Below are 23,847 nucleotides of genomic sequence, written 5' to 3'. Positions count from 1 at the left end.
TACAATCCCACAGCTCATCCTTTTCTTCTTGCTGTCTTTGTTAACTACAGTGCGACATGATCACAGTGACAGAAAAAAAAGTCACTATCATACCAGAAAACTTGCTGCAATTTCTTGAGTAATGAGTGTGCTCCCTCTACCACCAAAGAGTATCAGCATCTGTGGTTTTCTCATCTCACTGGTTGATACTTCTCATTACATGATCTGATTCAAAGCCTGGAAATTGCCAAGGTGACAAGGAGTTGTTGTAATCTAAGAGTCTTTATAGTGAAGTGCTTCTGTTTAGGAAATTAGATTCTAGTTTACTCTGGAAAAAAAATTTAATCTTGTGTATCTGCTGACATTGTGTTATGTGAGCATTTTACCAAACTGACACCGTGGCTGACTTCTCACAGACTAAATAAACACTAACAAATCTGTAGAAACCAAACAGGATAAAAGCTGTTGGGGAGTTTAACTTTTCTAACATTCAGTATTTCTGTGCAGTCAAAAGTGTTCCACTTTAAGCCATTTTTTCTATTTTTCAGACACAATTGGTGAAATGTAAGTGGTTGGTCTTCCCAAATATGAGGTCATTTGTTTCTGCTTTTTGTGTTATTTTGAGTGAAAAGGGATGTCTCTTTGCATTTTTATGATATGAGTAAAAAGAAGAAAAAAATAACTTTTTAAATGTAACAACAATGAAGAAGCAGCTCAGTAGGTAGAGCAAATTAATACACAAATTTGTATTAGGTCCTCCTAATGTCATGCTTCATACTAATGGAAAAATACTCCTTTTATTATTTCCTTTGCAGATATTTGTATGCTCTAGGACAGAAGGTTTGGAAGCGGTGGAAAAAACGCTACTTTGTTCTTGTTCAGGTTCGTAGTCTGCCATGAAATCTCAATAAAAAGAATTCTTGGACTATCAATTATGTATTATTTTTGGAGCCATTCATAAATCATTATCTTCAGGCAATGTATGCGGTACTACTCCAAGCTTCTTGTTAGTTTTTGTAATATGCATACCTAGTAAACTGAAGCATTACCAAGTTTTGCATATATATAAATGGGTTCCTACACTGAGCAATGTTTCAACTGAAACCTAGAAACTTCTGAAGGAAACTTCTGTGACACTGTAAGAGTCTGCTGACAGCTTTCCACCAGCACTTCAGTTAAAATAAAGTCATATTTCACAAAAAGGATTGTACTTACTGTTTAATTAATTTAAGTACAGGGAATGCTGTTCTGCATCATTTGTTTTATTGACAGAAAACTCTTAAAATCTGAGTCTCCATAAATGTCATACAAAGGTTGAAGCCTGTTAATGAGGCTTTTTTTAAGAACTAAACCTTCTTAAACTACTTTGCAGAAAGCCTAATTCCTTTATCATTCTGTCAATCACATTCACCTGGTCTCCTCCTACTCTTAAACGATGAAAATTGTAAGGATGTAAAAGAAAATTACTGAACAAGTTCTTTATTAAAGTAAAGTTAAAACCCAAGAGTATTTGCATATTATTCTTGCTGAGCTTGATGTCAATATGGTGTTTTTGCTGGCTTCAATGGGAATTGGCTTGCATATTGATAATCAGTGAGTAATGCTTATAAGGTTAAAAAAGTTGGAAAGTTTACAGAAGTCATTTGGGTTCTGATTTTACCAGGCTCCTTTGTGAAGAGATGAGGACTTTTTGTGACTATTAATATTTGTCAGTGTTGGGAAGATCTCTATATAAGGCATGGATGTGAAGAGGAAATTATTTAAAGTTGCAGAGAAAAAAAAGAAGAAAGTCTACATGTTGCCTTGTCCTTCACACTTTACCACTTGTCCTACTTATCACCCCTTTCACAAAAAGAAAGAACTTGTTCTTTTCCTCTAAGACACAGGTGTCGTCTGATTTTTAAATTGTACACCGAAGAGATACATAGTCTTTATGTGAGTGTGATATGGAACCATCATCTGGGAGACTAGTTTATTCCAGTCAAGTTAATTTTAACTATCTTCTGCTCTCTATGCTGAAATTGGAATACTGGAGGAGAATATTACAGGAATTTTCCAACTGTGATGGGATTTAGTAATATATTTCATTTTAAAACAGCTATCAATTCAAGAAAGCTATATAAAAAATACCATGTTAAATCAATATTTACGGTCCAGACAGCTCTGGCTCATTTATGTTGTCCAGCTGTGATACATACACTGACAATAAGCTGAAGTCAATACACGTGAAATAAGCATTCAGTAATGAACTAGTCTGTTGTATTGATATATTATTGACACATTGACAAGTCTTCCTTTATAGATTAACTTTTAGCTTACGCAGTAAAATACGAAGGCCATGAAATTCAGTTCTAAGACAGACGCTATCGATATGATTTACACAGACTTTGCAAATTTAGCTCAGTTATGACATTAGAAGAATAATGTTGATTTTTAGAAATGTGTGATGTGAGTAATGTGCACCTTCATTATTGCTGCACGTATTAGAAGTTGTTAGTGGTTTCTGAAAGAACAGATCAGTGTTACAGGAAGGTTATAGAATCTGAAAATTTTAGCCTCTTAATTATATTTGTTTTTTATCCTTTGCCATCCAGTCACTTCTCTAAAAGGTTATTCATTTAAAACCAGAAAAAGACAGGGACGTAACATGTTTGGTAAAAAGCCTCAGCTGGACCTGCTGTGTTTTACTTCATTTACTGTCTGATAATATCTTTCTCCAGTAATCAGAATGCAGATTCACTTCTGTCATTTTAATTTCATTTGTTCTAATGTTTGAAAAGTCAGTCATTTTTTTCATGGATAATTTTTTTCTAAACACGCCAACCACGCAGGCTAATTCTTGCTGCTGAACTCCTGGAGTGGGCTGCCCAGTGAAGCCCTGTAGCAGACACCACAGAGTCAGCCTCCAGGTTTGCAGTAACACTTCCTCCCAGCACATTAAACAGGGTCTTTGTGCCCCATGGGGACATCCGCTAGTGACACTGCTCATAAGTCACGTTCACATTTCTGTGCCTGTCTGTCATACATGCACACATTGTTGCTTTTCCACTTTGTTACAAAATAGGTGGAACAGCTGGTAGTCAGGTGTTTGGACATCTGGAAAATAATGAAATTCAGGTAAATGCAGTTGTAGGAAGAGGTTTGCCTTTTCTTTTGTCAAGATTACCATTCAAGAAGATGGCTTAATTCTGTTTTTGTCTGAGAATGTGTCATACATAGTCCTGACTTGCGAGTACCAAAAGTACTCTATGAAGTATTTATGCTAATTTGCTGAATTCTAAGGCAAAGCTAGTTACAGCTCCATTAACTACTAATAGTACACTTAAACCCAGTCACAGATATATATTAAAAAGTGTAATTTCAGATTGTGCTGGTAATTCTTTCTGTAATAAGTGATAGCAGCCACTGATAATCATAAGGAAAAGGGTTTAAGAGATTGCAAGTGTAAATAAACGAGTCAAGTTCTGTATTTATTTTGTTGAGACTTTCTTTTCCCCCAGCAAAGTTTTCTGGCATTTTTGTATCTGTTTCTTTGGTGAAGAGACTTTAAAATGTCTCATTTTCAACAAAAAGATAAAGTCACTGATTGTGACTGATTGTTCTTTTAAAAATAAGAGCATGCACTTGAAATACATTTGAAAAAAGTAAAATCAACAGCACTATAATGTCTGTCTTGTTATAGACATAAGGTTAAAAATGAAGATACATAGCCCAGACCTTCCACAAGCTTGTCTTCAGAAACATAGAGCGGCTGAAAAAATATAAAAAAAATGGACATCCTATTTCCACAATCAGCGTCTGCCAGCTTCCCTTTTGATGGCTCACACTGCCTGTACAGTGTGATTACATGGAATTGTTGGCATAAAAATGTGAGACATGGATGTGGGTGCTTGCCAGTTTATTTAATTCAACCAAATAGAATAACTGATTTTTTTTTTTTTACTGCAGTGCCAGGTATCAAAAATTAAAACTGTAGGTTTACAAAGAAAGAGGAGAAAGCTCTCATGAAATATGGTTCTAGTTGCAAAGGATTTAGAGGTGCGTGACTAACCAACAGCTCCCTCCATGCTTGTGCATAAGGGCAAATATGGTTCTTGGGAATATAAGCAGGGAAATACCAAGCAGTGACCCAAGGTGATGTTGCTGCCAGGCCTAAAGCGGATGGTGTGGCATAGGGGATGAGTCCTGTGTCAGGGTCCCAAGGGGACCACCAGCCCTGACTGTCCCTGTCCACAGTCCAGCACCCCATTCCAGCCTCCTGGGGCCATCATCCCCAGCCCCAGTGATGCCACAGAAGGGCTGGTCTCCAGCTCCCCCCATCCAAGGCCCAGCCTTGGCCCATGCCCAGTGCCTGGTGCTGGGTTTGGGGCGGACTACCCCAGTGCTACTGGCTGCCCCACTCCTGGCTGGACCCTAGCTTCAAAGCCCTGCCCTGCCAGCCCAGGGATAATTTAAAATCTTTAAACCAAAATATATTTATTTTCTAAAATACATATACTATGAATGAAAGCAAAATTGTGGGCTGAATGCACAAACAGTGAGGTGAAATTCTGCCGTGCCTGTCATGCTGGCAGCTTGTAAGAGACCCTACTAACCTGAAAATCTGATTTTCTGGATGGGCTAGATTGGTTTTTTTGTGTTTATGTATATTTAGCCTGGTCTTGGTACAACCTCCTTAAGCGTATGTACCAAATCTGATGTGGAAAGCTGGCACTCAGTTTTAGTCGCCTGACAGTGTCTCTCAAATTCTTATCTCCTATACAACTACCTTTGCTTAACTAATATATTAATTAAACTTGAATACCTACGTTTAATTGCTCCCCCCTGTAGACTGCTGTGGTTCTGGAGACATCAGTTTGGCACTTGGGTCCTGATGGCCATTTTGTGGAGAGAGCTGTTCCTTTTGCTTGTACAGGCTGTGGCAGGGGATATTCAGTCACCATGCACTGCATATACATAGCACAGCATAGTGCTGTTTCAAAAAAGCCCCAACAATTAAAATAATGAAATAGTTTTAGAGCATTATGCATATAATAATCACACATTACTTCCTTATTTTCAAAAAGCATCAATCTTTTATGGAGAATAAAGGTACAGCACCAGCAAATATATGAATGAAGCTGAAATCAGCTGTCCAAATTTTACTTCAAAAAGGATCATTCCTGAAGTTGTAGCCTAAGAAGTAATTCTAGATAACAATTAGCTGAGCAATCAGCAGTCAAAATAAAGATGGTCCATCGTCTCTCAGATGAGTCCTTGCCTATCCATAAATTTTACAGATCTAAGAAATAATATTATAGTTCAAAACAAGTCTGTTGACTGGGTATCCTACAGTCTTTGGAGATGAGCGTTTCAGAGGTACATATACATTCAGTTTCCCTAAGTTTCAAGTGCTCAGAGATTCACGCAGTCTTTCTTCTGCTCACCTCTTATAATCTTCCCAGCTCTTCATTTAAGGGTGGGAACACCTCATTTTGTTTCAGTGATTCAGCTTTTTCCCTCCCAGCTGTTACATTTCTTTCTTTATCTTTCCAGTCACTTTTTCCTCAGCTCTCCTTATTGTTTTCTATTTTGCCTACAGAGTCTATAACCTCACGGTGATGGATTCTTTTCTTATTGCTTTATTATTTTTTTAATAATTGTACTTGATGAGAAGTAATTAATGTTGTTCATGCCAGCTGCAAGCTACCTGGCCTACACAGTGCTGTATCTAGTGAGCCAAGCGACCCAGAGATGGGTGAGAACACAGATGCAAAAGATACCAAAATCAAACTGAAGGTTCTGGTGCTTCCATCTTTAACTAAAAATGGCCAGATTATGTGTTCCTTTTTCCAGTTTATTCATAATTGTGGCACTCCTTCTGCAAACAGAACTTTTATACCTAGAAGTTGGGTTTTTTTCAGTTTCTTAGAATATATTACTTTTTTTCTTTTGCAGTAGACTGAGAAGTTTGGTCAGTAGCACAATACCAAGTATTTTCCCTATAAGAACCTAAATGGCTCCCCTTCAATTTCTCATAAAGCAACAGCCCAAAATGCATTGTATTTCAGGAAATTGCAGAGAGATGTGTTTATGGCTGTGGTTTGTTTCTTTCCTTCGTTTTGGCAGAAAGAGGAAAGAACACAAAGTTTTACACTGTTAATATTTCTGGAGAAAATAAAGGGCTGTTATTTTTTCAGTGCAACTGAACACTAATTTAAACCATGGTATCTTTGTTATACATTTCTGGAATATAATCATCAATTAAGAAGTAATTTCTTATCCAGGTTAGCCAATACACATTTGCAATGTGCAGTTACAGAGAAAAGAAATCTGAGCCTCAGGAACTGATGCAACTCGAAGGATACACTGTGGATTATACAGCTCCTCACACAGGTACTTTTCACAATTTTGAAGTATGATACTGAGACACGATATATGTGTGTAAAACAGCTGATTGAGTTTGATCATTTTGATCTAGCACCAAAAAAGCCCAAGGGTCTTTGGCAATTATTCCACTAGAACATTCTGATGTGAAAAATCATCCTTTTAGAGGGAAGCTTGTTGTAAGACTAATGAACAATAAACTTTACACTAAAGTTTCCTGAACCATTGTAAGACCACATATAATACGAGGAAAAAATTATGACTACTTATGAAAATTTATGAAATACTAGTCAGTATTTCTCTTTTCTGTTTTGATGGTGGTGACATATGGCAGTGTACTGTGAAGTGTATTCATAAATAACATAGAAAGGAAGGCAAATGATGACTTCTTGTGAAAGACAAATTACTCATAGTAATAAAAAATAAATTTGGAGATATCAGAAAAATCTGCACAAGTATTAAAATGGCAGAAAAAAGCAAAGTTACACTGTTGTGTGCTGTTCTCATTACATGGTCTCAGAGAAAAATACTGGAATGAGAAAAACTACTAAGGAAGGAACAGCAACAGTGATAAGAGGTGTGGAGCTGTCTCTGTTCAATAAGAAATAAAGTTGACAGGGTATTCCATCTAGGAAAATACTGCCAGGAAGGAAGATATGTTAGAGAAATGCAAAATAGCGTATGACACAGAGAAGATGAATAAGAAATAAATTGAAGCTGAATTCGAAGTGGAGTCATGTAAATATTTTCTCCTGTGACTTATATATTTATTCTACTTATGTGTTACCATTTGATCCTTATAGCTCTAGATTTTATCATATTTTTAGGTCCTAAATAGCTATAAAATATTTTAACACACCCCTCCATACATACATATTCAGAGTAAAACCAATAATGTAATAAACATTGATGGTGACTAAGAAGTAACATGTATTTATCAAGATTACCTTCTTATTTACTGCTTTAGGTCTTCAGGGTGGTCGAATGTTTTTCAATGCTGTTAAAGAAGGCGATACCGTGATATTTGCCAGTGATGATGAGCAGGATAGAATACTCTGGGTTCAAGCTATGTACAGAGCCACGGGTCAGTCGTATAAGCCTGTTCCTGCAAGTCAAGCTCAGAAGATGAATCCTAAAGGAGGCAATGTCACAGATATATCCCCACTTTGTAAGTTGGCTTTCATTTTCTTTTGTGGCTTTGGTTTTGCTTTTAGCTGTTAAAATGTGTAGCAGCTCCCTCAATGAAGTTTAATTAAGCAGAACTTATTCACTAGGCAAACGTGCCTAGCAGTTTGTTGTTAGCCAGAAGCTCTTTAACTCAGATTCTTATTAACAGCAAGGGAAATCCTGACTTGCAGGTCATTATTATAATCCATGAAAATACAGTAATTAGTTTCATGTTCATTACAATTGACCAACATATTACCATGGAGACGGTGTTTGGTTTGCATTTTATTTTTCATTAGCCAGCCAGTGTAGGGTTGAATAGAAAAGCATCAATCTATTCTCAGAACTTTTATAGATTTAGGTCAACTTTATCATACATAGTATGTATTAGTTATCTAAAAATTGCTATGCAGACAGTACCTTGTGAGCTGAAAGGCACTAGAGAGGCTGCTGGATTTTTTCAGCGCACAGTGTAATATTAAACTATGTATAAAAAGCTTTTTTAAATTATTCAAGTTTTCCTCATCTTTCTTTGAGGAAAATATTGTTTCAGAGAAAATTAAGGTAGATAGCATATATTAAATATATCTTCAGATTTTGGTATAGTCTCTTTCAAAGTATTCCTTCATGTCATTTATCTGCACATAGGAAGCATATATGCATTTTTTTTACTGTTGTTATGGAGGTTGAGTGCAATCCAAGGATTTTTGTAGTAGCCATTGGATTTTTGCAACATTATACTACTGTATACAATAATCCTTCTTCATTATCATATACCTGTACATGTAGGGTGACAGAAGAGAGATATATATTTTAGACTAAACTTGGTTTAATGTCTGAAGTCTGTAGCAGGTTGACCCAAACCCAGTCTCCTTCCTCAGTCTCACAGCCTTCCATTCATCCTGTAATCTTATATCATTTTGCGGTTAGAAAAAATGTAAAATATGCTCATTAAACTCAGAAATATTTATCTAAAGTCCTGACTAGGCTGTCAAGATCATTGAAAAAAAATTTAGTCTCACAAAAGCACTGATATCTGTTTTTAATCTGAAACAATGTGGAAGGGAATTAATCTGAAGCAATTTGTGAAGTAACCATTCCTGACAGGGGCATTAAAGTGAAGTATTTTGTGAGATGGAAGTAATGTTGCAAAAGCAAAGGTGGAGCAACAGCCAAGGAGTGTTTCTGCTCACCTCCTTCCAGTTACCTGGATCTGGGCTGGGTAGTGGGAGTTCACTGTGTTCCTGCCTAATGTTTCTACTTCATATGCACCGGTTAGAAAGTACAAAAGAAGTGACCATAGTCAGTAGTAGCCAAGGAATTGCTCCTGGTTTTGGACACAGGGTTTACCTGGAAGTGAAAGCAACTAGAAAACTCTTGACTGCAGGGCAGCAAAAGTCATAGAAAGAAAAAGGTACAAAAAACAATTGCAAGTTCAGATATACTGAAATTATGTTTTCAGAGGTAAAATTACTGATAGTGGTGAAGAATTAAAAAGCAAAATTGGCACATCTTGATATTGGTTTAGACTTTATTTTAGGGTGACTACAGTTCCTAAGTGGAAACCATAGAAAAAAAAGGTTTATTTTAAAATTTTAAGGGAAGCTCAAAAACCTCAAACATCATGTATTTTTCTGTCGTGCTTATGTATCAAGTTGCACAAACTCGTATGACTGAACTGTTTATAAATCAAAAATCTGTGGTTAATCTATTATTTGCATTTGGGGTTAGTAGACTTCAAAGTCACTATTTTGTAATAATTCATAAAATAATTCATAAAATTCTTTGCAATAGGATAACCTGTGGAATTTAATTTAATGTGAGTTTTAGAACCACTATCTGTAATACCCCAGTTCTGTCTACATGAGGAAAATTTTATTATTCTATCTTTCGCACTTGAAGTAGAAATGGGCATAATCAAATTAATCATTTTTTAAGAAACTACAAGAACTAGGGTTTAGATATATAACCTTAAATAATTTTCCAAGACTCTTACTTCATTTACATATACTGTACTGATTTTCTTATGGCATGGTCTTACTGCTAAGAAGAATCTATAGATGATCTTTTGTCACATTTAAATATGTTCAGTTTCCTCAGAAGTTAATTTTGTTTCCCCTTAGAAAAATGTTGGCATGAAGCTAAGAGTCTTATATGTTTTATCAAAATATAACACCATGTACTTGAGAGCTATTATATATAATAAATGAAGTTCCAATTTTTTCTTCTTTATTTTGATACATTTTTAGTGGTAAGAAATTCAGTTTTGAATGGATAATTTGTCTGTGACTATTTTTATGTTTCTTATTTTCCACTTAATGCACAGGTTAGGCATTTCAAGCCAATATAAGATCACGTTTTAGTTTCTACAGTATATCATGCCTCCACATACAGAAAGCAGAGAACCAACTAGGGCTTTGCAAAACGAATGTCAGTTAACAGCATTCAAGCGTTGAATCCTTGAAGAAGAGCCTTGACGCCTCTTCTTCATCCTCTTGGATGATGAAAAATCAACTTACTCACCCTAACAAAAAGGTTCAAAAAGAACTTCCAATAACTTGGAGAAAATTAAATATCTTTAAAACTATAGGATGTAGAAAAAAGTCAACTTAAGGACACAGGTTTCAGTGTTTTTCTGTATTGTGTTTATAAAATATCTTCTGTCATCCTGAAATTTTCTTGATAGATACGAAAAGCAACTGAAAGTGGTCATTTAAGAAATTAAAACATCAGATGATGATTAATAATGCCACATACCTAGCAGTATTGAGGTTAGTTCTTTGCTAGTAATGCATAATAACATTTTCATTTTCCATTGCCTTGTAGACAAAAATGCATCTTCCAAAGTTAATCTTACATTATTAGCTGGAATTGACATTTGTTAAATGCAAGCTTTTCCTTAAACATTTAACATTTTTAATCAAGTGATTTGTGTAAATAATAATAAACAATACTTTGTTTTCACAGCCCTTGCTGTTTTCTATAGTCCCAAGTTCAAAACTTTTAAGGGTTATTTGAGATGGGGTAGAGTTATTCCTGTGATCTATACCATGAACTCCTTTTGTATAAAAGAAAGTAGTAGAAAGGATACCATGGGCTGTATTTTTTTTGCAGTTATTGGTGCTTGGTTCCACATAAGATAATTCCTTATGCAAAAGAGTGAATAAAATCCAGCCACCTCAAATCTAGATCAAAGCAAACACATGAGGAACTTGTGAAAAGAAACTAAATGTGATTATAATAGGACAGCCAGGGTCTGCCTGATCTTTACAGCTATTATCACAAATGGAGAAAATAGAAATGTTACTCGTGTTTGTGCACAGCAGCAGCACTCCAGAAGGCCAGCCTAAAGATCACTAACTGAATGTAGAGGCTCTTCCTGTTGATGCTATATAGCAATTTAGTGTCATTCATGTAGGTAATTTAGAAGAAACTTGATATTTTATACTACCAATGAGACAAATATTTTGGTGTGGCACTGGAATCAAACTACTATTGCATCTGTCAAACTTTTAAAATGCATACTAGCCAACTTCTTCATTTCTAAGTAACTTGGTATTGCAGTTTTGTAGTAGACAGGCTAATGTCAGCACTGATCAAGAAAAGGAGACTGGTCTCCAGTTCCACTCTGCAAAAGCATGTTGAATACAAAGAACAGAGTATTTAAGGATGGATCTTTGTAGAAAAGGCAGAAGTTTCCCAAGGTCATTAATGTTTCAGGGAAAGCACCAATGAAAAATAGATTCAGCTGAGTCACATAAAGGTGCGGGAAGTGATCCCTTTCTTAATGAGCAGTGTATTAGGAGATGTATTCATATAGTTGAAAAGGCTCCTGAAGTGCTGAACACTGATAATAACTTGGTCATAACACGGGAGTTAACAGCAGCACATCAGGGGATTGTCATGTCTTAATCAACAAATATAAAGTCAAACATCATTCTGATCCCACACACTTGAGTTCGGAAATGGTCTTTTCATGAAAAATATTTGCAAAGAAAGGAGAGAGTCAGATACTAGAAAAACAAGTTAGGTGAGAAGTCATTTGATCTGAGATGTATAGCTTTCTTCATCTCTTTTTTGAAATCATGTCACATCAAAACAGCTCACAAAAACAATTTGACAATTTGCAGAGACTGATTATAACTGTTGTCATAAAAATACTGTTTAGACCCCATGTACAGAACATCAGATCTTATTTCTTAAGTAGCAAGGGGTAGCAAAGGAAGTGAAATACATAGACCATACATTGGTGTTACAAAACACCAATCTAGTGACAGCAAAGTTGAAGACATTTCCAAATGAAACATCCATCTGACCGAGAGACTGCCACAGAGGAAACTTGTGTGGGCATTTAAATCATGCAAGCGGAGCCGTCAGTGTTGTGCAATCAAGCAGAAAATGCAGGCAATTTGCTAAATGAATTAATACTTTGGAGTTAGTCATGAAAATATAATATTAACATTTTCAATGTATTTGCATATACCAATGATAAGTGCTTTAAAATTTCTATCACAGTTTAATAATGTGGGAATAAATTATGAACTTCATAGGGGTTTTAAATGGTATTTGTATCACTCTCAGTCTTTGATCTGGCTACATTAGAGACTCTATGCAAAAACCAGAATATGATTAATATTAATACTGGTGTCATAAGACATACACACAAGAAATATCACTACTTAAACTTATGGTGGCATTGCTCAGTTTTGGAATAATTTTTAATATTCTCGTAATGCAGTTCTTTTAAAATAGTTCTCTTACGTTTGCATCTGTATGTTCAATTAATTAAAATTTTTAGAAACAAACAAATATATTTTTTCATTTGATGTAGTTTTCTCAGCAGGTGTGGCAGCTTTATTTCCATCTTACCCTTGCCACCTGGAAGAGTAGAGTAACTCCAATCTCCTTCCATGTTCCCCCATTCCCCTTTATGTCTGTTTCCTGCTTGCCTCCAACTACCCCCTTCTCCCTTTTAGAAAGAAAATGTTAACACTGGCCTCCACCACCTTAGGCATTCAGTAAGTCCTCTTTATGCTCTTCTCCTGTACTGCTCAGAAACATATAAAAATTATCTACTATCCTCTTCAAATCTGTCCTTCAGCAAAATACTGACAATGGTGGTCAGTGTGGTATCCCCAGCCTGACAGTCTGTATGGCCAGCTGCTTTCTCATTCTCTGCCACTTTCTCTGCAGCAGCGATTTCATGGCCTGATATCTAAATTATAATGTTCTGGGGTCATAGATTGTCTCTTTGGCCTGTGTTTCTAAGCATGTTAGCACTTTGGAGTCCTGGTCAATGATCAGGAGTCAAAATGTTTCCAATGTAAGCTGTCACTATCTGTCTGGAGTGGCACTTGAAGGAATGTAATGCATGTCTTGCCACTGTCTTTTCCAACCAGTTCCAGCCCCTTCTGTATCAGTCATAGTTCTTACGTTGCTACTCCTAGTCTTTAAATCTTTTTAATCCCTACAATACTAAATTTCTTGCCTCTACCTGCTCTTCTTTCCTGCCTGCCTGAGCTAGTTCAGATTGCTTCCACAATGCTTAAACTCAAGCAGGAGTGTCACTGAGAACCACAAAAGGGAGGAGGTCACCACTTTGCAATGCCAGTTCTTGTAGTTCACCCTAGCACAAAGTAAATGCTGCAGAAAATGTGTGTTTACTTCTGGGCTGGAACAGGGCAGAGATGATGTCTAGGGATACTATGAACCACTTGAGAATGTACTATAAACATGAAATTCTTGGTAGTCTTAATTTGGTCAACTCTGCTGAGTCTCTGGGCATGAGATGATTTTCATAGCCTTTGCAGATGGACTAAAATTGGAAGTTTCTTGCAAAGACAGCAACAGGCATGTTTAGGATTATATTCTGCCAAAATTATTATTCTTGTCTAAAAGAACACCTGAAGAATTTGCTAGAACTCTCGCAATAGGTTTTGTATGTTTTTACCATCATTTGAAAATATATGTATTTTTCCTATCTTGATCCAAAAAAAGCATAGTATTTTCATTAACAGTTTCCAAAAGATTAAATAAATACACAACTTGAAACAGGCAGTGAAACATGTAAGTAGAAGCCAAAACAATGATTTTGAGATAAAGGCAAATTGAAAAGCAGGACAACAAATTCCATCAAAAAGGGAAGAAAAAACTAATTGTGAAAACGCAGAAGAAATATTACTGCTTCAAAGCTCTCCCCAAATATCTTCTCAATATTTTCCAAGATTGAGAAAGCATAGAGATAATAATGGATTTATATTTTTTATTAACTCTGTATCATAATATGGGACTCTTTATGTCTTCTGCATTTGCATGTTGCTTGAACAGGACAGCTAAAGCTCATTTACGCAGGAATTTGAAAAATACAATCACTAACAATTTTTAAAAGTAGGGTGGTAATTTTTTTCATCATGGTCATATAACATTTATAAATTCCTCATAAACTTTGTTCAAGTTCTTACTTTTGTTTAAAAATCCATTTTGTTTCAAAATATTTACCAGTTACCTTGTATGTATATCATAACAATAAACAAAATTAAATGTATTACACTGGACCTATTCTTCTGTTATTTCCTGCTTGCCTATAGCTGGCAAAGGTAAGTTTTTAGTTGTTTTTCTGTTGGCAAAATATATTTGGTAACAGATCTCCTGTTACTATTTGACTGTTTTTTGTACTGCTTGATTCACTTAGAAAGACGTGAAAGTCATGGATCTTTACATAGAATTAACTCTAGCAAATATTTATATTATTAAATAAATACTTTTTCTTGTTTTGTCCAAATTATGTAATATCAGATTCTGCTTTCACAAGCTGTATTGTTTTCAATAGATCACCTTATACATTCTGATCATATGGATACTGTATCAGTATGTTGAATCTGTTTCTTTTGCAACATCCAGCCTCCTGGATTTCAGAATACTTAATTGCTTGTCAGTACTTACAGCTTCTCTTTTTAAAAAGGGGCATCTTTTATATTTGTGTGATTACCCAGAGAAAAAAATCCACGCCGTTAGTTTAAGAAAGGTTCAGCTCTATATAATTTGTAGATGATACCAATGGCAGAAAGAAATATTAATAGTTTTTCGTTTTTGCCATCTCACTTACTATAAATAGTGTCGTGATAAACCAGATATTCTTATAAGAAGGAAAACTTACAAGAAATGTCAAAATCATCACACGTTAAACATAATGGGTTTAAAAGAGTTTTCTCTGTTTGTGGTCATTTTGAAAGCTGTAGATAACTTCACATATTGTTTAGTACTTTCAGAAATGTATTGTATTGATATCAGTTGAATTAATCTGTTTAAATACAGTTTAATTGCACTAATTAAGAGAGACCATTTCCTGTACCTTTGTCAAAAATATAAGCTGGGTTTGTCAATAATGATAATCTAGTTCATGGAAATAATGCTAATCTAGGTAATCACATATGCTACAGATCTTTCAACCATTAAAAATACTTGCTGCTGTTCTCTGAGATGATGGTCTCGTACCTTTCACCATCGACATATTGTCATACTGTTTATTTGCTGCATCCACCTTGGTGAAATCTGTCACATGGATGTGACTCTTGCTTTGACAATGCAAAGCCAAGTGATATGAATTAGTTTCTGCATCTTTCCAGGATGTGATGTTGCAGATCCTTCAGCTTGAATTAAATAATTCTCCCATCCACAAATACAGCTGAAAGTTGGACTTGACATGGATCAATATGATCTGGGGCTAAATTTCTAAATGTGACTGATTATGTTAGCATCATGCTCACAGATCAATATTGAGTTTTATTATGAACCTGACTCTATAATTGGGTTTAATCAATAAACTTTTGTCTCCTTTCTTTACAAATTTTAGATTTCTACTATGCAGGTTTTCAAAATCGCATTTAGGATACACTTAGATCTATACTTTTCTGGTAACGAATATAAAAAGACCTAGGTTTGAATTTAAAGGAACAAAGAGCTAAGACCCTATTGAAAGGGGAAGTCAATTTTTGAGTTGATAGGACTGTTCACCCCAGTACAGTCTATAGAATCCAAGACAGCTAATGTGCTAATACATAACTAGTCCTTTTGGGCACTGTAAGGCTTTTTCTGTCCATACTAGATAGATAATTCACATTGAAGACTTTGACAAAACATAGCATTAATGAAAGCAATCACTAGAGCTTCTCTTTTGATAAACCCGCGGGGTTTGAAGGCGTTGAAAGATGCAATCTGTGAAGAAGAATAAATTTGGGCCTTTGATTGAAGTGCCATTTGGGATGGTATGTTTTCTCAATGTATTTACACAAAAATGCTGCTCCCTTTTTCAGTACTCTTTGCTGGAAGGTTGAAGGAGCTCTTTGCCATTACTACATTAAGGTTTGTCTCATTAAAAGCCGAGTACAAAAAGAAGGCTGGAAATGACCTAGCTCAAGCCAGTGTGTTCATTTCTGCTCCAGTTTGCCATTTGAGAAGTATGCTTCAAGCCATGATGAATATTTCTATGAGTGGTACTTTGATCTGCAGTAAAGATGCTCTTTCTTTTCCAAAGAAATAAATGCGTAAACCTTTTTTTTTTCTTTCTTTTCTTTTTTCTTTTTTTTAAATATTTTCTCTTTATTTTGCTAAAATTAGAGAGCCACACAAAACCAGGAAATAACAGAATATTTTTCTTTTCTACTCATAAAATTGTTTTTAAATCATAACATTTGAAAAGCCAACTAGAAAACAATGTTTTAAGAATTATTTTAATGTACTATGTTGTGTTTTCTGGCAGCCTTTCTAAATTTTGTTTAATCTCTCTGCGTTAGCAATTTTTTTTCACTGTTACAATCTATAGATTGGTACGATGAAGAAATAATTCAGTAATAATATTTTCAGATTAAAAAATCAAAATTCTGTAAGTCACCTGCAGGCATCTACTTACGTGAGTTATTTCTGGGAGATTTTTTCAAGAAAGCTTACATATTGAGACTTATATACCATGCTTACACTTGTTTTTGTAAGTCTGAACACACACACTCACATGTATTATTCTGCACATTTTTCCCTTGTATAACAGATACAGACCGTGGTCAGAAACATGGCATGGATGAGTTTATTTCTGCTAATCCCTGCAAATTTGACCATGCTTCCCTCTTTAGACTGCTTCAGAGGCAGACCTTGGATCACAGATTGAATGACTCCTATTCTTGTTTGGTGAGTACTGACTGAAAGATAGATATAAAGAAGTAAGAAATAGTTGTTACAAAGTAGTCCTTTCTTCCTAGTTCATTCAACAGCTGCAGTTGTGGTTGGAATAAACAGTCCAATTGATTGGTTTCAAATTTGAAAATTATATACTTGCAAGCCACTGCTGTGTCACTCAATAGAAAGCAAAGAGATACAAACTGTCTCCGATTTTATCAGCTAAAATTTATCATGCTCTCTGTGGAGGTTTGAATAAAAACATAAGGTTTTGATAATAGTAAGTACTCCTGTGGTACGATTTACTGACACCTGTATAGGCATTTTATGGTCCAGATGTAATTGCCTCATGTCAGACATTTTCACCTGTCTTGTAATTCTTTATTCCACTCTGGTGTGAAGAAGGAAAAACACCCAAGAAGGGAAGCAGACCCACAGGCATTATAGTTATGTGGGCATATATGTGTTACCTGAATTGCAAGTAACAAATGGGAGGATAATTATTAAACGACACCAAGTAGATTGTGATCTCTGTATCAAAATGAATGTTTTTCACGTTCAAAGACAGCTATAAAAGATAAGATATTGGCTGCAGTTTCTCTTTCCTACAATCATTTTCTATTCTATGCTTTGTGGACTAGTTGAGGATGGGGCTGCTTCAGGATTTTTTTTCATTAGAGAAAACTAGCAACAATCTTGTGGAAGTCTTTCAGATTATACACACTTGTTAAAGAGGTTTGTATGGATCAGACTTCCTGAGGCTTTATTTTTCACCTGATTGTCATGTCTGAAATAGTGAACCCTCACTAAGGACCTAAAATGCCTCACAGCACATAATTTTTTTAACTTTACTGTCCCAACAGCAACAAAAAATGATAACTTTTTTTACTTCTTTTTTCCAACCTTTTTTTAATTCTTTTTTCTGTTGATCTGACTGGTCAGATAATTCAAAGATAATAACAGGAATTTTTAGGCTTGTTTGCAAGTGTTAAAAAGGGGAAAAATAATTTTTTGATGACAGTTGCTTCCTTTTTAAAATACTACCAGATAAGTATGTATAGAAAAGTTAAAGGACTCATTTTCTGTTTGTGGGTTGCACATTGAATCAAACAAGAGGCCCGAAGGTACATCTGTACAAAGTAATTGGCACTCAAAGAGAAAATGGTTAGCTTTCTAACAGTGCATTGGGGTCAAAATCTTTTTTTATAATAATAATATAGTAAGACACTTAATATAACCTTGAAATGAGGAACTTTTAGAAGAGGTTAGGTGAAATGCACAGTGCTATAGCAACCATAAAGCAGATGTATTTCTTATAGTTCTTTTTTAAATTCAGCATTTAATAAGTAGGATGGGTGATAATTTTTTCATTGAATTGCATATTTAACTGTATTTTTTTATTTAAAAAATTGGGAGTGTCAAGTTAACAATAGAATACATGGACATATAATGTAATTTTTTTTCCCTAATAGCTCATTTCCTATATTTTTTTAAAAACAATTCATCCCTTTATTTCAACAAATACAGAATAACCACACATACAAAAAAAAAAGTATAGGAATTAATATTATGCACAGTTCTGTATTAGGTTACTATATGACCTAAACTTCTTCAATTCTATACTCTTCTCAGCATTGAGAGAGTATTGCAGAGGTTGTGGGGTTTTTGTGTTTTGTTTTTGGTTTTTTTTTTTTCAATTACAAAATAAAAAATATGCTGTTATCTAATACCCTGTAGGATATAGTTGTTATGTATTTGTGAGACTTATGCATGATATGGGATTGAACAAGGGCAAGGAAGGAACACGTTTATGTGAAAATGACCACACAAACAGATCTCTTAGAGAGACTGAAGTTAAAGTAATGAGTTCTTTAAAATTTTATGTTCTTGTCAGAATTTTCCCCTATGAGAATGAGCCGAAATTTTAATAATAGTTTGCTTTTGTTCTGCTAGGCAATGATATGCAACATTTTGTTATGTTTTCCATAAAAATGTAGCAAGAGATCAATGATAATGATGATGTATTGGCAGAATACCAGTCACAATAACCACTGTTGATTATATCTAGGGCTCTGATGCCTATTATTGCAGAAATTCATTTAAAATCCATTTCTTTCTTCTTTTAATACAATACCATATTTTCTTTCAAACACATTGTAAACTACACAAGGCATTACAACATGACAAGGTATCAGATTAAAATGCAGAGTACCGTTGTGGATTCTGTAATAAAGCTAAGTGTTCTCTAGAAACAGCTGAAGCCCCTTAGAGGCAGTGGAAACACTGGTTTCAAAGAAATTAATCAGGAGCAAACAAATTTGTTAAATATGAAATAACTTTGAGGTGTCCTTATTTCAGATAACATGTTAAATTGAAGAGCTGGGGGAGAATATAAAATTTAAATTCCTGTCCCATAAAAGTTTTTAGTGAAGTTAAAACACAGATGATTTAAAACTGATGTGAATATATTTTTAAGTGTTGTTCAATAGTATTTTTGCTAATATTTTGTATAAATATAAAACATCTGACCTTGCAGAAGTATTCACAAGCAATAGACAAATATTGGTCTTCAGCTGCTATACTGATGTTATAAATTAATGACTTACAAAATCATTTTGCTTATTCAAGTTATTTGTACATTTGAATTCAGGTATTCCTCAATCTCCCTTAACTATTTGGCAGAGATGGTGAGAGGGAAATATCACCACAATTAAGAAAAGAATGAAGACAAATGCTTATTTAGAACAGCTATGCAATAGTTGTAGTTTCCCAAGGTTTATGTTTTTCTCTGTGCTACTTTTTAGAAGATCACTGTGCTATTTTTTATAACATTTATGCCTCAAAAACAATTATATTTTTTACACTCTGGATTCACTCAAGAACTGTTTTTGTGTGTTAAGGAGTCTGTACTTCATTCATGTCTGTGTCTGGGTTATACCGTTCTGGCCTCATCAAAACTCTGCCCAAGAAAGTCCTCAGTATACCTGAGAATATCTAATTATTATTTAAGGTCAAATCCTACTCATTTTACTCAGGTAGCTTTCAAAAAACTACCGAGCTTTGTATCTCTTTACTAGTAAAAGTCATTAAAAAGCTGTCAAAAGTGCATGCATATTACATAAGAAACAGCGTAAATGGTCAGACTGTGGTCAAAACCTTAAAGTTGCAGCCACAGAGAACTGACCATCCCGAAACTGTCTTTTAATGTCCACGTAAGGGGCATGTAACGTCCCTCAGCATTACCCAAATATTCACTTGTAACTTAAAAGTGATTACTTTAACAAAATTAATTATTTTAAAGTGTTAATTTATTTTATATTATGTTTTTAAATCATTTAATCCGTACCAGACTTTGAATGTATTAGTGTGGTTTTTGTAAGCTATATATTTCATAACAGTGGTTACTCAGAACTGCAAATAGTTTCTGGACAATTAATCCTTTCAGTAAGAGGGCTATTGTTGGATCTAGATTCTTCCAGTGCCATCAGCATTAGTCAGATATAAGTCATTCTAGTAGAAAAAGTTTATGTAATGGACATAAAAATATATGCTTCCATTATTTAGTTTAAAAGCTGAGAGTGGGAACAGAAATCTCAAAATGTTGTGGGGGTTTTTTGCCTTTCTCTTTCAGGGCTGGTTTAGCCCAGGTCAAGTCTTCGTATTAGATGAATACTGTGCTCGCTACGGAGTGAGAGGCTGCCACCGCCATCTTTGCTACCTTGATGAATTGATTGAATATTCAGAAAATGGTTCTGTCATTGATCCAACCTTGCTCCACTACAGTTTTGCTTTTTGTGCTTCTCATGTTCATGGTAACAGGTAATTTAATAATATACTTTTAAATTCATAGTCTTTAAATGCATAGTCTGAGTAAAAGTATGTATAGGCTCCTATACTCATCAGGTAGGGAGGTAACACACTTCAAAAATCAGTCATGAAAGTTTCTTCAGGGGTATTGGAGGCTCTGTACAGATTACTGTTAAAAAATGTCTCCTTTCAGTGTGTACTGTCTTAATGCAGTTTGTTTTCTTGGGCATTGTATAGGTACAGGCTGATTCAAGGCTAAAGGATATCATCCTGTTGAAAGGATAGTCTTCTTCATTCTGCATTTATGTTGTGTTACTAAATGGTATTTTCAGGGAACATTTTGAACAATTTTGCAGTTTAAGGGAAATTTTGACTCTTTTTCTGCAGTCTGTAGCTTGGCACCTAATCATACTATACTGAGTTCTTCTGGGTGTACTACCATGGAGTGAAGTAACATATATTCTGGAATATATTGAAGTAACATATATTCTGGAATCCTTTCCACTAGACAGGTAGACTGCTTCAGGAGCTTGTGATCACAGTGATTCTCTTGGGATGATGTCTTCATTCTACTTGCAAGTGAAAGACTTAGAAGAAATTGTTGTTGCTTTGCTGTGCTAAGCACATTCTTTAAAAGAAGCTTTGTTTCATCTATATCTTGTTGCAAACTGTGAGAGAACTATCTCTGCTGTTGAACAATGGTTATTACAGATGGGATCATTGGATAGCTCAGGTTGGAAGGGACCACAGGAGGTGTCTAAGCAAACCATCTGCTAGAAGCAGGGTCAGTTACAAGGTCAGACTGGGTTGCTCAGGGCTTTATCCAGTCAGGTCTTCACCCAATTTGAACCTGTCTAATTTCAGTGTAATTATATCAATTGTCTCTTGTCTACCTCCCAGTACACCTGTGGGGCTGTCATTTAGTCCCCCTAGACACCTCCTATTCTCCAGGCTGAACAATCCCAACTCCCTCAGTCTCCCCTCAAAGCAAGTGCTCTCGTCTCTGACTATCATGGTGGCCATTCACTGAACTTCCTCCAGTTTATCCATGTCTTTCTTGTATTACAGTGGGGGAGTGGGGCCAGCAATCCATCAAATTATAGGAGAACATGCATTTATACCCCATTCCGTGCACTAGATTTATAGACTGCTGTACAAGATATGTTTAAAAAGTTCAAAAATAGCAAGGGAAAACCCAGTAGATCCTCCCAACTGATCCAATCCTGCCACTAGAGATAAACCTCACAGTCCCAAAAAGCAATTACTGTAATGCTGTCAGTAAATCCCCAAAACTGAGTCTTGGTAGGAATTGGAAAAGAGAGATATTTTCTTCTCAAGGTGTATGCTTATGTTGCTTTTCAACCAGTCAGCCACAGAGGCTGTTTTACTTGTATGGAAGCCAGAGAAGAAGGGGCAATCCTTAGGAAGGATATTGTTCTCTTCATTGGCTCAGAGAATGCCTCATCTGGAGCTGGGCATTTGTGACCTGAGTGATTTCGTAGTGGTAAATTGAAAATATGTAATCCTTGATAATAATATCCAAAATTGAAATGTTTTTGAATGTGCTTGAAATACTGTCAAGGATCTTAACATTCATACCGGTAAGTTAGGAAATTTCTGGCTTTTACTTGGTACCTATTCTCTGTAAAAGCATGCTTCTTTGTCAGTTCCTGAAGAACCTGACACATTCGTATTTTCTATTGAGTCTAAGTCTTTGTTGTTTCTCGCCTTTTTATTACTGGTTTCAACCTAAGAAGACAAATATACGGTGATAATTGCTCAAACTTATTTCAAGAATTCAAAAGAAAGGTAGATACATTTCTTTTTATTTCATAATTTGAGTGAAGGACAACAGTGCGCGCAGTGCATGAAAATATCTCAGGGAGCACATCATTTACAGTGGTAAGCACTCTGTATTCTGTCTATTCCTACTGTACAGATATTCTTTGAATAGCATTATGAGTGTTTTAGGAATAAAAGAAGTGTTGAACAGAGAGAGTCTGACTAGAACTGAGATATTGTAAAAAGGAAATAAAAAGAAACATGAAGAAAGAAGAAAAGTAAGTCAAGGACAGAAGCAGACATGCTCACTGAGAATGACAGACACACATATACAGGCACATAATATATCCACTCATTCATCTACCACAGCACTAAGAAATAGTAAAAGGGAAAAAAGGATTTCACAGACAATGCATGACAGGCCAAAGTTCTAGGCTGGTCCCTGGCGTTATACATCTTAGTTTTATAACTCAGGCTGGGAATTAGAAAGACCACAGAACAAAGAGCTTTATACTCAGGGCACAGTATATTTAATTTATATGTCATCTTTGCCTCACAGAGGGATCTTAGACCCTCCACTAGCCTGAGAAAGATCATCAAAATTGATCTTGAAGTCAGGTGATGGAGGAGAACGTAGAAATGCAGCCGTATCTGTAGTTTATATTGTCCATTTCTTTCAGGTATGAATTTTAAAATAGTAGGCAACTAGTGACATCAGTCAAACAATCATATGCAGGTGTCACTCACCTTCATTTCTGGTAGTCTGGTGAGGAGGAACTTAAGCACAAATCAGAGCAAATCCACAAAATATGCCAGAGCCATGCCAGGACATATGATGAGCACATCTGATTTCAAAAATAAAACTGGTGAGGAAGTATTTTCATACAATGGATCCTAACTGGCTATTAGTCATAGACACTGTCTGAGATCTCTGTCTCAGTTGTGGGATTGCATGTACAGAGTACCGCTCCCAGTAAACATTATGAACAAGGCTGAATTGGCTTTGGCTCTTTCCACCCTTCATGCATTTCCAAAACTCTTCTGACATGTTTTTGATCCTTCAGGTGTCCCCTATGCTCTTTTGCTGCACCCTAGGACTTGAAACATAAACACTGTTTTCATGCTACTGGCTGTACTGCTCTTGCAGACTGTAACATAATAACTATGGGTTTATTTCAAAACACCTGGAATAAACATGTGAAAGTAAATTGTTGTCCTGGAGCTTCAGGGACATTGTGGAGCACGGAGGAGACCTGAACTGAGCTCTGGCGTAGGCTGTATGCAGAAGACTTTGTTCCTGATCTCAAGACCAGAGAAAACAGTCCCTAACAACTTCCTGAGTTGAAGATATAGGTAACAACTTCTGGTAGATTTATCAAGCATACGGGTAATTGGTGTGTCTTTTGCCAATGTTGTTGTTTTGGGAACAGAAACATTTAGTCAGGGTTGAAGACAATGTGCTGAATCCTAGAGTGAGAAATTCAGGCCTTATTTGTGCCTCTCCTTTCCTGCTGAAAGAGTTAGCCCATTACAACTGGACTAACAAACTGCTTATGTAGAAAAGGCATTTCTGCTTTT

The 23,847-nt window shown here is 35.5% G+C and overlaps 1 protein-coding gene across 22 annotated transcripts in view; it reads left to right on the top strand.

Moving 5' to 3' along the window:
- Positions 1–23,847, top strand: part of CADPS2 (calcium dependent secretion activator 2) — a 294,545-nt gene that overhangs the window by 181,541 nt on the left and 89,157 nt on the right. For 11 of the 22 annotated variants that reach the window (XM_027679164.1, XM_027679147.1, XM_027679145.1 and 8 more), the window contains exons 9-14: positions 795–861; positions 6,246–6,354; positions 7,313–7,513; positions 14,100–14,108; positions 16,556–16,692; positions 20,312–20,499. In XM_027679164.1, coding sequence (XP_027534965.1) covers positions 795–861; positions 6,246–6,354; positions 7,313–7,513; positions 14,100–14,108; positions 16,556–16,692; positions 20,312–20,499 — 711 coding nt within the window. The remainder of the gene's footprint in view (positions 1–794; positions 862–6,245; positions 6,355–7,312; positions 7,514–14,099; positions 14,109–16,555; positions 16,693–20,311; positions 20,500–23,847) is intronic. The other 11 variants (XM_027679163.1, XM_027679152.1, XM_027679160.1 and 8 more) reach the window with 1 other exon arrangement.

Source organism: Neopelma chrysocephalum, unplaced genomic scaffold (genome assembly GCF_003984885.1).
Source record: "Neopelma chrysocephalum unplaced genomic scaffold, ASM398488v2 Primary Assembly neopelma1_45, whole genome shotgun sequence".
NCBI classification, from domain to species: domain Eukaryota; kingdom Metazoa; phylum Chordata; class Aves; order Passeriformes; family Pipridae; genus Neopelma; species Neopelma chrysocephalum.
The sequence above is the reverse complement of the archived record's forward strand: the minus strand, read 5'-3'. Positions and strand labels throughout refer to the sequence as shown.